At 43.2% G+C, this 14,387-nt stretch overlaps 1 protein-coding gene and 1 long non-coding RNA gene across 2 annotated transcripts in view; one reads left to right on the forward strand and one right to left on the reverse strand.

The window, feature by feature from the left end:
- LOC308591208 overlaps positions 1-14,387 on the reverse strand; it is a 186,575-nt gene that overhangs the window by 53,807 nt on the left and 118,381 nt on the right. The window lies entirely within an intron of this gene.
- The window catches only part of CFAP74 (cilia and flagella associated protein 74), an 89,299-nt gene continuing 79,150 nt past the window's right edge, over positions 4,239-14,387 (forward strand). Inside the window, exons 1-5 of the mRNA XM_081202256.1 lie at positions 4,239-4,349; positions 6,881-7,044; positions 9,238-9,343; positions 10,306-10,461; positions 12,612-12,710. Coding sequence (XP_081058382.1) covers positions 6,906-7,044; positions 9,238-9,343; positions 10,306-10,461; positions 12,612-12,710 — 500 coding nt within the window. The 5' untranslated portion in view covers positions 4,239-4,349; positions 6,881-6,905. The remainder of the gene's footprint in view (positions 4,350-6,880; positions 7,045-9,237; positions 9,344-10,305; positions 10,462-12,611; positions 12,711-14,387) is intronic.

Genomic DNA, 14,387 nt, shown 5'->3' on the forward strand with positions numbered 1-14,387 from the left:
TCCCATCACTGCCAGAAAGGAGGGGGTGCAATAAAGAGTCATGTCATCTTTTTTTGCCCCCGGGCTGGGTAATAATAGCAGAGGACAACTTCCTTTGCCATTCACTGTGCAACAGGGCAAAATTGTCTTGAAAACTTTATATTGCTATGGAGTGTGGTCCACGGAGTTAGGAGACCCAGAGCAGAAAACAGGGCCTTAAAAAGAAGAAAGATTGATGTCTTCTTCTTCTTTACTAATTTCTCACAAAAGAGACACATTAGGTGTAGTATTAAGTGTTCCAGTGTGGTTTGCAATTTCAGGAGAGAAAACATATGTATGTATGGATGAATGCATCCTTGTTATAAGACATCGTCCTATATTCCAGTGATGCACACATGGTCACCCTAAGACTGAGCTTCTCCAGTTACAATTGCTTGTAATCTACAAACATTATGCACCTTGTCTCAGGAGGCAGAAAACAACCTTGATAGAGTTTCAATTATTTTCTTTCCACCCCAGCACCAGAATTGCTTTTAATAGTTCCTACACACTTTTAAAGCTCATGGGAAATCTATTACCCTTAAATTCCAACAATAGACCCACAGACTCTTTAAATTTCCCTGTCCTCATGTCAGGTTGTTTACTTGTTTATCATTAGCATTTCACCAGGCAGGGGAGAGTCTGTTTTATTATAAGTGGGGATGCAGGATAAATTTGCCCTAATTTACCCTTTCCAAAATGATATGCATACTGAAAACAGAGCCATCCTTTGAAATTTGCACAACAGTATGTACAGTATATGCGGGGAAAGGGTGAGTAAAAATGCATATCTTAGTGAAAATAATAGTGTTCATCTCAGTACTGCTAATCTATTTTTAATTGTATGTCGTTCATGGAAAACGTGTTAAAATGTTTCAGAACAAACCCTCCCTATTTATTTTATTGGTAATATAAGACATCAAATGTACGGTTGAATATGTCCAAGAGTGGGTGTTTGCAAATCTAGCTGTGTTAATCTTTCCATCCTTCCCACACTCAATTCTGAAATGGCACCTCCGTTGCTATCTTGTCCCTAAGCCAGCTGAACAGAGCTGGGTCAACAGAAAGTACTGTAGTTGATTAATCACCATACAAAACTCATGCTGGAATTTTTGGAACAGCTAGAGAATTAGTTTGCGGTTTGGAAATGGCTACGTTGAAGATTCTCAGCTGTGTTTTTGTGTTTGTGAACAATAATAATAATCTATATCCTGCCTTTCCTCCGAAAACCGGGAATCAAGGCAGCTTACACAAATTAAAAGAAATGTTACAGGGAGAATACAATGGATGACCCCACAGTTTGCATTTTCTGTGCCATCCTGTGTACACACACTGGGAGTGAAGTCACACTGAACTCTGTGGGACTTACTTCTGCAGGTGGCGGAGCTTCAAGCTCTGGTGGAGGGGGGAGAGCAGGTGTGGGCATGGCTGGTGCGCGTCCCAGGGGCATGGTGCGTGTCCTGGGGGTGTGGCACACCGCCTGTGGGGGGGCAGCTGTGATGGCACCCCACTGGGATCGTGCTGCTGGGGGCGGTGTGCTCCCCCCGCACCCCTGTTCCTCCTCCAGTGCTTCTGCATAGATATCTGTTTAGGAGACCCCTATTCCACTAACAGGCCTACAATTCCCAGAACTTCTTGGGAACAGGAATTGATTGTTAACCATTATAGAAATATCATGTTTATTGCATTTATAGCCCACCTTGTCCCAAAGGTGCTCAAGGGTTGCATGTAGTTTTCTCTCCCCTCTTCATCTTAATCCCCTGTGAGTTAGGATAGATTGAGAGGCTGTGACTGGCTCAAGGTCATCCAGTGAGCTTCATGGCTAAGTCAGGATTTGAATCCTGGCTTCCCCTGTCCTAGTCCGACACTAAGCACTATACCACACTGGCTCACTGTAGCTCTGTGAGGGGAACTGAGGTCTTCTAACAACCCTCAGCATCCTTAACAAACTACAGTTCCCAGGGGGGAAGCTGTTGACTGTTTAAAGTGGTATGATATTGCTTTCAATATACAGTGCAATGGGGCCTTAGCTGGATGCAACCTATAGCTCAGTATAGGAAAGAGGGAAAACAGCTATACATGCTATTTCTACAACAGTAGCCTTTATGGGGGAGGGCAGTGGGAAGATGAAATACAAATTAAAAATGGTAACAGAGAGGTTGTCACTCAGATGTAGCAGGAGATTTCATTTTATAAGAATTTATGTTCTATCTGCCAGTTCTTAAAAAAGAACAGAGAGAAAAGGAGCCAGAAAGGGCCGGCTTGGAGATATGTATATACAGGAAAACTGGAGAACTCTAAATAAGGATTTAGCTGATTATTTTTGAAATCAATTGTTTTTCCTGTCAGTTGGCAGACAGTTTTTTATTCACAGCCAGTTGGCAAACTCAGTCACTGAGCAGTGTCAGTTTAGTTCAGGAAAACGTATCTGGAGATTAAGTGGTGATCTGGAAGGGACCTGCCACATTGAACATATTTTGCCAGGTTTAAAATATCTCCAGTGGCTTCCAGTTTGTCTTTGGGTGCAATTCAAAGTTATGGTTCTGATCTTGCAAGCAGCCTGGTATTGACTACTAGTGTAGGTGAATAGCTGTCATCTTGCAAGCCTAGGGTCCAAATGTGGCCCTTCAGATCTCACTAACTGGCCCTCAGGACTCTCTATAGGCTACACCCCTCACTGGCCCTGCTCTACAATCCCCTTGAGTGTCTTTGCTTGACTAGAATATTTCCTGGACCTCTGATCATGCTTCCTTGTACAGAAAGGTATGTGAGAGAGTGTGTAGAAACTACCCTACTACACATGAGGTAAAAAAATCATTGTTGTTGCTCTGTCCCCTGTCCACCGCAGAGGTGGCCCAGCAGAGAATGTGGCCCTTGGGCAAAAAATGGTTTCCATCACTAGTGTAGCGGTTAATTAACCAATTAATTAATCAATCTGGGAGAAACAGGTTCAAATCCTCATGAAGAATCTCAGTAGATGTCCTCAGGCCAGGCACACCCTCACAGCCTAACTCTGGACCAGCTTCCTGGTAAAAAAGAATTTCTCTTCACTGCCCAGTAAGGACACTAATGGAGCCCAGTTAGTTTTGCCACAGCCTGATGGTTTGTGGGAACACGTAGTGGAACTTTTCCCCCACGGGTGGCACCAGTGTTCATAGAATCATAGCATTAGAAGGGACTCTGAGAGTAACCTAGTCCAACCCTCCTGCAATGCAGGAATCTCAACAAGGTCCTACATGACAGATGGCCATCCAAACTATTCTTAAAAACCTCCAAGGAAGTAGAGACTCTTGTGGGAGTCTGTTCTCCCTCTGAAAAATAAAGCATTCATACAATTCATAGAATTGTAGAGTTGCAGGGGACCCCCTAGGATCATCTAGTCCAACCCCTGGAAAGCTGGAATCTTTTTGCCCAGCGGGGCTTGGACCCATGACCCTGAGATTACAAGTCTCATGCTCTACAACTGACTGAGCTGTTCCTTTGACCTGAACTTGTAATATTATTAACTATCATCATCATCATTATTATTAAAAAGATGTTTAACTTGTTAGGCTTGATTGTAATGCTATCAATGTTTTCACTGGGCGCTACATTTCGTTGAGTTTTGATCGATTCCCATTTTGCCAGTATTGAGGCAGCTGAGGTAATAAGTGTTTGTGCGTGCGCGCGTTTGGCTTCGGCGAGTATACGTTTGTAATTCGTGTTTTCCCAAGAAACATAATGTCTGGAAAGCGAAGTGGAAAGAATTAGGCTCCTGGGTTTTTAAGATTTAAAACAGAAGTGTGGGGGGGGGGGGCGGGGGGCACCATTAGGTCAGACGCCACTTCTCCTGCTGTCCCCTCAACAGCTTTTTAAAAAGCTGCCCTTCTGCGCAAGCTTTAAAAGGTGACAGAGCTCACCTAGCCAGCCTAGGCGCTGTTGGGATGTACCATCCCCTCAACTCGAGGCAGGGGAACATCTACGCCCACCCGCCTTTGCCTCAGTTCTTTACCAATGGCCAAAAAAAGAAAAGTATTTTCCGTTAGAGAACGTGCGGGAAAGCGCCATATTTCTCCCCTTTTAATAATAATAAAAAAGCAAAACGATGATCTCCCACCCCCTTTTTTATAACTTGGTTCGCTCCGTTGCCTTAGAAGCCACCCCAAACTTGACGAGTGGTAAGCGCTCCGGAGGTAAGGCGGTCGTGTTCCCTTTTGCGTCCTTCCGTTGGGGCAAGTTCATTTAAAAAACGGTTAAAACGGTTGGGCGATACCAATAGCGGGGAGGGGAGAGATTGAAGGGTGGGGGAAGTTTCCACGGCGGCGCTGTTTCAGACGTAAAAGACGTCCAAAGTTAGTAGAGATTGGTTTGCTACACTTATCTGTCAATCTTAAGTCATTTGCGCTGATAACAATTTTACTCAACAGCGATAAATCCAACAGGGGGTGAAGGAAAGTTGATATTCTGCAGCTGTTACAGGTGTACACAATTAAAACTGTTGGAAGGTTGTACCCAGTGCTCGTCCTGCTCAGAGTAGACCCCTTGAAATGTAGACTCATTGCTCGTAGTGGACATAAATTGGCCATGCTCATTAATGTCACTGTGTCTACTCTGAGTAGGACTAGCGTTTGATACAGCCCACATATTTCAGTGAGTCTACTCTGAATAAAACTTAGTTGGCTGCAACCTTGGGTTGTTTTTAAGCACCCCAGATTTATTTCAGCAGCTTTGAGCATTTTAATAGGAAGGCAGGCTATGCTAAAACGTTTTTTTAAGTATATACTCTTGCGTCAACCTCTAATATACAACTGTTATGTTTTTATTTATTACATGGCAGACCCCAAAGATTATGGATCTCCAGAAGAGTAGACAGCTTTTGTGCTAGGTTTCGCCTCTGGGTCTAGTTAAAACAGCTGGCCTTTGCTTCCAGCTCAAGCCCACCAGTACTAGAATTTTTCTTTTCCTAGAGTTGGGCTGGAATAGGCTATAGGTTTACCTCATTATCTTTTTATTTATGAAAAAAAGAAAAAGAAATTTACATTTCTAGGGTGAAGAGTACACACAATATGATGAGTGGGTCTTTCCCTTCATCTCCTGTACTTGTTTTTGTGGTGATCTTGCTCCAAATGCACATTTGAAGGTATCTTTAAGTACTCGTGTCTGAGTTGACTTTCCCCCATGCTCCCTTTTTCCTTGTGTGTTCTGCCTTTTAGACTGTAAGCCATGAACCAGGGGCTGTCTTCCTACTGTTTTTTTGTAAATGGTTCTGGGAAGTTTTCTCAGCTATGAAAAGCAGTGTATAAAATTGTTTAAATAAAGAAATGACAGATTTGAGGGGTGACATTTAGCAGGAAAATGGCCTGGGTGGGATGGCCATTGTCCCAGTCTGGACTGAGCCTCCCTTCCCTCCCATCCCTGGTCTTCAGTTTCTCTGTTTTTGAAATCAAGCCCAAGAAAGATTTGTTGTGCTAGGGTGGCAGGGCGCTATAATCCACTTGCACACCCTTATGTTTTTGGTATGAGTGTGAATCCCTCCTGCAAAATACAGTCCGAAAGTGACCTACATATACCTGTTTGCTGGAAAGAAGGGGAAGTTTATGCTTTGAGAGCAAGCACTCCATGTGAAGCTTCCAAGAATGTTTTTTCATGAGCTACTGTCTCCAGGTTTAGATAATGATTTTTACATAATAAAAGCTTTGATTCAGATTAATTTCTTTTCTTCAGTCATAAGCCAATACAAAAAATAACGAGCATAAAAACGAAGAAGAAAGGACGAATGGTACAAAATGTTCAGCACATTGAAAAGCGACAGGTGTTCTCATACTTGTCCAATAATAATAATAATAATAATAATAATAATAATAATAATAATAATAAAATATACAGAGTTTTTACCAGAATTTTTAAAAATTCTCCTAAATTTGTTAGGGAGTAGATTTCTTCTCAAGAATTGCCAGATAAGACCTGCATTGATTCAGCTTACAGTCAGATACAGGGCTAAGAACAAATTAATTTTGACTGGTTTGTTTTTTTTAAAAAAACACACCACTTTTCATATAATTTCTAAGGAAAACATCAAGGGTTGTATCCAATGCTAATCCTACCACTGGATGATTAGGTGAAGGGCCATAGCCCATTGGTAAGGCATCTGCCTTGCATGCAGAAGGTCCTGGATTCAATCATTTGTATCTACAGGTAAGTAGGTAAAGGTAAAGGACCCCTGGATGGTTACGTCTAGTCAAAGGTGACTATGGGATGTGGCGCTCATCTCAATTTTCAGGCTGAGGGAGCCAGTGTTTGTCCGCAGGCAGCTTTCCAGGTCATGTGGCCAGCAGGACTAAACTGCTACTGGTGCACAGAAGACCATGACAAGTGCTAGAGCGCACATAAACGCTATTTGCCTTCCGGCCACAGCAGTATCTATTTATCTACTTGCACCGGTTTGCTTTTGAACTGCTAGGTTGGCAGAAGCTGGGACAGAGCAATGAGAATTCACCCCTTTGCACGGATTCAAACTGCTGACCTTCCGATCAGCAAGCCAAGCAGCTCAGTGCTTTAGACCCATGTCCTTTTAGGCATCTCCAAATAGGGCTGGGGTAGAACTCTGTCAAAAGCTCTAGAGAGTCACTGCCAATCAGAGCTAGGTAGACCAATGGTCTATCACAGTTTCCTATGTACTCAAAGTAGACACACAGAAGTTAAATAGTATGACCAGCTTAGGCCTAGAGTAACTTAGTTGGATATAATCTTTTTAAATATTGGACCTATAGTATTTTGGCCGCAGAACAGGAAGATATTTATTTAGTACTATTTGTTTTAAATTACATGCTTTGTTTGGGTTGAAAACAGTTTTTGTGCTAACATTTATTGTTTTCTTTGGCAGCTAAGCTCTGTTTGAAAGGAAAAAGATGGACCAAATAAATGACATGGAATCCACTGGCATTTCAGAAGAGAACCTCAGGCCTGAAGAGAATGAAGAGAACGAAGATAATGAAGAAGATGAGATGATATCTGACCAACTTGTGCAAGAGGAGGAAAGCTGGAAAGGTTCATATATAAAATGATGGTGTATATTTTATTGCACTTGTGAGGCTTCTGACACACATTGGTCAAGCTGAGTGTGAGGACATGGAATATTTGTGAACATTCCAATTGCTCAGGGAAGGACACTGCAAGAATACTTGAAGTCCAGATTCAGTGGGGGAAGGGAGCCACCAGTTTGGTCAGAAATTTAGAGTTGAGCTGGAAGTGGGAGGGTGGGAATTAGTTTCAGGAAAAAATTGTGTCTCCTTAGAAGTACAATTTTCACCATGTCCATGCATGTGCATTGCAGTGACCCAGAAATGGCTGGAAAAGGGGACAGAATGGGGTCAGAGCAGGCTTTTGCATGGTCTGCTGTTGCATGTGATGACCCGGAAAGCAACCCCCAAGCAAATCAGGGGGAGTCTGTACTCACTTTTCTGGAGAATAGGGACAAATTGTGTCTCTGGTGCTAAGAAACCCAGGATTGCACAGCTCAGTTGCCTTGGCAGTGAGGAAATTTCCTCACCCCTTGCTAATTTAAACCACGGGTGTGATGCTGTGGCATTGGCAGATTCCTTATATGATCCCTGAATGGTCAGGATCACTTGGGAAAGAAGAAGCCTAGGCAAAAAAAGGGCAAATGCTAGAGAAAAAGTGTGTTTTTCATGCTCTTCCCATAGCTCCCCTTTTTGTATTTAAATAAACAAAAGGAAACCTTTAGCACATTGCTAATTAAAAATGCACACAGGTCATAGGGGCAGGATTAGCTTTGTGGCGCAGAGTGGTGAGAAAGCCAAGTATCATGAAGCCCACAAGCAAAGCAGCTGAAGGAAGCACGAAACACATAGGCAATGAGCTGAGGAAGAGGAACATCAGGGAATGGTAGATATATAACAAAGCGGTGGTCTGCCCCTACCTTAGAGACGTCAGTGTCCTCATAAGAGCAAACCTTCTACTCTATCTATGAGCTATACTCTGGGTCATCAGAGCTTTGCAACTACAGCAGCTCTGATTTGAAAGGAAGATAATTTTATTCAGGTTAATAACAGTACAGGCTTAACAGGAAGCATGGAGTTCTGAATGGTAGCATTGAAGTTGTCCCAACAGTTGCTGAATCTTAAAAACAAATTGTCCTAGGTAAGGTCTGCCCATCAGCAATGTTGCAGCTGTCTGAAAATAGAGATTATATGTGACTTTCCCCGTCAACACCCTGGGCTGCTGCATTCTGCACTAGGTGCGAATTCTGTATTTCCTTCAAGGTCAGCCCCACATAAAGTGTGTTACTGTAGTCTTTCCTGGTGGTTACTAAAGTGTGGATAACTGTAGCCAGCTATCCCTGTGCAGAAAAGGCTCTAGTTAATATATCACCTGACACTGGGCATAAACACCTGGGCTTCAAGTGACAGTGATAGTTCCAGGAGTACTCCCAAACTACCTACCAGGCAGCAATGCTTCTGAATACCAGTTGCTGGAAACTGCAAGAGGGGAGAGTCCTCTTGTGTTCTTGTGGTTTTCCTACAGGCATCTAGTTGGCCATTGTTTGAACAGGATGTTGGACTAGATGGGTTATTGGCCTAATCCAGCAATCTCTTATGTCCTCATGTCCTTCAAGGTGGGCTACCACCCTGTCCAGAACAGTCTGTCCCAGCCAATCTTGGACCTGGGAAGCACAGAAGCTTCACATTGTCTGGATTCAGCTTCAATTTATGGGTCCATATTTATGGGTTCAATTTATTTCCTGCCATTCCTCGTGAAAGGAGCCCAGGGTAGCAACCCCGTCCATTACCACCTCCAGGCACTGACTCAGGACCTTCACTGCTTCTCCTGATAGCAATGGAGCATAGATGTGGAGCTTATGGAAATGGTGGAGACGTATGAACAGAATGCTCAAACAAATGCGTCTACCTCTGCTGTCTGCTACAGTCTGTCATTGAACTGTAAATTCCATTTTCCCATTTGGCTATTACAGAGTTCCTTTGTGCAGCACTTAGGAAAGATGGCTTGTGACAGCTCTGTCGCCAAGGTGGAGTGCATTTGCCTGCGTTAAGTCCCTGAGTGTAAAATTGTCTTTGTATATATTTTGTGACAAGATCCCCCCCATTATACACAGTAGTAAAGCTTTTAGCTTGTCATCTGTGCGGCCTCTTGTCTTGTGTCGACTTGTCAAGGAAGGGTATCGAAGTCGCAAAGAGCAAAAGTTTCCTTCCTTTCCATCAGGACTTGAACTTGAAGCCGATTATGAGGAGGCCTGCAAAGACAGTAACGATGCTTTGGAAGGAGGTGAAGAGGAAGGAGCGAAAGGAGAGGATTTGGTTTCTATTGGGTGAGTGCTTTGGCATGAGAAGATACTCTTTTCACTTCAGAATTCAGATAGAGTACCCATAAGAACATAATGTTCTTGCTTGGGGAACGGCCATAGCTCAGTGGTGGAGCATCTGCTTTGCATGCAGAAGGTCCCTGGTTCAATCCCTGGTATCGCCAGGTAGAACAGAGAATGCTCCCTGCCTGAAACCATGGAAAGCCACTGCCAGTCGGGGTGGACAGTACACAGCTAGATGCACCATTGGTTTGACTTGATATAAGGCAGCATCTTGTGTCCCTTGGTTAGATGAAGGTCTCTTCTAGGAATGGGGAACCACTGACCCTCCAGATCTGGTTGAACTCCAACCCCCATGAGCACCAGCATGTTGGAAGTTCTAATCCAACAGCTCTACAGTGGGAGTAGGGATTTTTTTCTCACCAAAGGGCCACATTTCCTCATGGGCAACCTTCCATAGGCCACATGCCAGTGGTGGGTGTGAGAGATGTGGGTACAGATAGACACACACCACTCTCCCATTCTCCAGTAAGTATTTTCACACTTATGTTCCAGCCAAGTAAATAAATCAGAGCCACCGAGGGGAGTGACTTGGGCAGAATGCTGAGGGCCAGATGGAGATACAGGGAGGGATGCCGTCAGCCCCCACCCTTGATCAAGGGAGGGGCACAGGAAATCCTCGACCTGATTTCATGAAGCATCCCTGTCTTCATTGCTGGGTGACATTATACCAGACAGAAAGCCCTCAAGAAAAGCAGAAACATGACAACTTTCTTCTTGTTGCTTGTCTCCATCTTTGACACCTTGTAGGGGCAAAGAGGTGGAACAGAAATAATTCTAAGATTTTAATTAAATATATAAGTAAACCAAGTAAATTTATAAGGCCTATAAGGCCTCTGTTGTTGTTTTTATGGCTTTTTGATCTTAAGATCTATGGAAATAGAAATCTGTTCTCTCCCCACGCCCAGCCAACCAAGCAGGGAAGGATCAGAACAACCGAAGACACAGAGAATAAAAAAAACAATGAACTATGCAGACAGAGTTCGTGTTCTCAACTTGCGCAGGAACCTGAACCAACTTGACAATCTAGCCAAGGAAAAGGAGATGATTATTAGGAAAACCAGGTCAGTTCTCCATCCACCCTCCCCACTACACACACATAAGCATTTTCCGCTGTTTCCACAATGTATGGAGTAAAAGTTGTTTTTAGGGTTTAGCCTGTGCTTAAAGACTTGATTTCTCATTATGCTGAAAGGGTCTGTCTGCTGCCATTATTTAAAAGAAAATGTTCTTGCTTAAAATACCCTTGGGTTCCTGGAAGTAGGAGTAAGCAGGCAGGGGAGGAAATGGAGGAACTGAGTAGCATAATATAGTGTCAAGCGACTGAGGGCTGAGCTAGGCAATGGTTAGCTATGTGTCAGTGCCCTTAAGTGCAGGGGTGTGCTTTATATGCAGATTGCTAGCATTCTGGGATCCTAGCATGGTGGGTAAGGGGTCTTTAATGCTTCTATGGGCATAAAAAGGCAGTAATTTCTGCTCTGATCTGTATTCTCATAATCAGTGCTGTTTCTGTTTCACTGCAGTTCACTTTCTGCCAAATATTTCAAGACTTGTCTCACTGTTAACTGTTTAACATAGATTATGGAGCTATTTACGTAACTTACATTCATTTCAATGTAAAGGAAATGTCAAAACAACGTTTTAAAAAATAGTCATTGATTATGGATCATTTGAGGACTTAAAAAATCAAGAAGCGTGTGAACAAATATGTGAATCACATGACTGCAAACATGTGAATTGCAGCAATTTCCACCTCATTTTTTTTTATTTTCACCAGAATTCTCTGACAATCCTATTGCCTGCCCCCTGCTATGGTCTTGATTGGGATCATGGACACAAACCTGCAATTTGCATGGAGGGCTGGGGGAAAGAGCTCCCCTTGAATTAGAGGTTGTTTTGCAGCACAAATTGCACACTGTCCAAAAGTGTTTACGCCTCCCTACCCCTCATGCTAGAGCCCTGACACAGATTGCTGCTGTCTCCCTCTTCAGAAATTTATGACATTTTATGTGGATTAAGGGCACAGGTAAGCTCTTGGCTACAAATTCCGTTCAAATCTCTCACTTCCCACGAACTCACTCAGCTGCTCTAAGCAAGCACCCACCTCCCCAACCCTCAACATCTGTATCATTGATTTTAAATAAATGCATATAAATTTCTCAGCCATTGATGCTTGCTTTTGATGAACCTGCTTCTGTAATTGTGATGTTTTTACTGTTTCACTGTTGTTGTTTATTTGTTTGTTTGTTTTGTTTATTTATTCAGTTTATATTGTGATCATCTTTTCAAAGAAGCCTATAAACATAAATTAATATTGTATTATTATTTTTGTCAGTATATTATTTTTATATACTGCTTCAGGATTTATTTATAAATGAAAAGTGGTTTAGAAATTCTTTTCGTAAAAAATAAATACGAAGGATGGTATTAGCTAAATTTTACTCATAGTAGACCCATTGAAATTACTGGACCTAACTTAGGGCTTGTCCACACTTCTGCTAGTTCTGTGCCTAGAAAGCAAGTGTCCAAGTGGTTTTCCACTTGACCCACACTTTCTAGGCACTGGCCTGAGTGGTTTTCCCCCTGCCCTGTTCCTTTCCCAGGGAAAACTGCTCTTTAGTTTGTTTAGTGCTAAATCTTTAGTGCTAAATTGGAGCAAATCTCAGTTCGGAGAAAACATTAATGCCATTTGCTCTGACTGAGTACTAAAGAGTGGTTTTCCCCAGGTGAAAGCAGCGGGACAAGAGGAAGTGTGGATAAGCCTTCAGTCATCTTCATTAATTCTTGAGGTTCTACTCAGAATAAGTTGAACACTACTCTAAGTATTGCTATGGATTGTAGCCAACTAAGTCTTACTCAGAGTAGAGCCACTGGAATTGATGAACATCTGTTGTAAACAACTAAGTCCTATTTGAAGTGCACCTATTAAAATTAATAGATTGAAGTTAGTCAATTAATTTCAGTGGACCCACTTTGAGTAGGGCTAACATTGGATATAACTTGGCATTCTTGGGGGTTTTTTTAATTACAGTATTAAAATATACAGTATTTATAATCTTATAATCATTAATTTGTACACAGATGAATTTTTGACTGTTAATTCTGTGCTGAAATCTGTAGCTTAGTTGCCAGAAATGTCAAAGAAAGAGAAGGGGTTTGAGATTTAGGAAGACCCCCTCCCTGCCCCCAGTGATTTGTGCCTGCTTTTTTTCAGGGAGGAACTGGATGCCTGTCATTCCCATATTGACAGCCTAACAAACCAACAAAGGGTTGTAGAGAGCGAAATTGAGAGAGAGAAGGAGGCTGGGAACAGGTACGTAGCTGTACCTGCATGTCATAGATTGCTACCCTTTTCAGTGTTCACATGGCTCATTCTGAACTTTGATTACTCTCTCTGGTCTCTTGCTGTTGCTGGAAGTGCTTGATAGTCCCCATCCGCCACCTCTCCTGATTTTCTTTGTTGAATGGTTCTTAATGAGTCAGTGATTAAAATGTTTGATAAACACAAATGCAGTTATCTCTGAGGACCACAGTGTGCGGTAGGAAACATTAACCTTTTGTTGTGTGCTAGGAAGCAGATGGAGCACTTTGCCTCCTCCTTGCTGATGCCATCTCTCTGTATGTCACACACTGTTCATACCCAGTGGGTGCCTACTAGTCAGCAGAGTTAGGTGCATGTAGCAGCTTTGGAAATGCTTGATCTTTTTCTTCTCCACATTCAAGGAGGAGGTAAGATTACAGTCGGGCAATTGTTCACACATGCAAGGCGCCTAATAGCAGATTACTGAACTTTCTTTGTGGCTGAACCATGCAGTGAAGAAAGAAAATGATCAAAGATCATTTGATCTTATCACACAAGACGAGGTGATTGTGGGAGGGGGGATGCACAGGGGAATCAGGCTCAAGTTAAGCCTTCTGTCTCCTCATAATGGAAATGCTTCGTTTCTCATGAATTGATATAGCATAGAGCAGGCTTCCTCAAACGGCCCTCCAGATGTTTTGAGACTACAATTCCCATCATCCCTGACCACTGGTCCTGCTGGCTAGGGATCATGGGAATTGTAGGCCAAAAAAACATCTGGAGGGCTGAGTTTGAGGAAGCCTGGCATAGAGGGTAAGGCTGCACATACACATACATTTAAAGCACTTCGCTTCCACCAAAGAATCCTGGAAACTGTAGTTTGTTAAAGATGCTGGGAATTGTAGCTATGTGAGGGGTAAAACAACAGCTCGCACGATTCCTTGTGATTGTTGTTGTAGACCTCCTTTCATCTGAAGATCACAGGGTGGTTCACAACATAAAAATACAAAATGAGAACCCAAAATGCATAATAGAAACAAACCAATAGCCCTTCCTTTTGTGTGTGTGTCTGTGGGCTGGGTTTTTAATGTGACTTAAATGTACGATGTGTATGACATTTCAGCAATAAATCAGGAGGTCTCCAGTTTTATTCTGGATCTGTAGAACTTTTTCTGCCCTGAACTTACTTGAGGGCTTTAAGCAAGGCTCCCTCAGCCCCCCCCCCATCTGCAAAATAGAACTGACTTAACCTTACAGCAGAGTTGGGGAGCATGTTAGACCCAAAGTCCCCTCAGCCCCAGCCTGTGTGGCCAGTGGTTAGGATGATGGGTATTGTAGTCCAACAGCATTTGGATGATCACAGGTTTCCCATCCCTGCCTTGCAGGGTTGCTGTCAGAACTGCCACTAGATAACGTATTTGAAGCTCCTGGGCAGCAGGCCCAGGAGGATTCCCCTGAGTGAGTGTTTGAGGGCCCTGCTCTTGCCACTTACCATCTGGCTTGGGGCGGGGCCTGGGGCCTCGTGAGGACTGCGTGCTGCTTGCTGCCTGCTGCCCAGGAAGACTGCCCTGAGTGAGTGCCTGAGGGCCCTGCTCCTTCCTGCCACTTACCACCTGGCCCAGGGCGGGGCCTGACAGGCCTCACTAGGACAGTTGTTACTGCCGGAGAGGCACAGAGTGTTTTTAAAAT

Source organism: Podarcis bocagei (genome assembly GCF_964188305.1).
Source record: "Podarcis bocagei genome assembly, chromosome: 7".
In the NCBI taxonomy this organism is placed as follows: domain Eukaryota; kingdom Metazoa; phylum Chordata; class Lepidosauria; order Squamata; family Lacertidae; genus Podarcis; species Podarcis bocagei.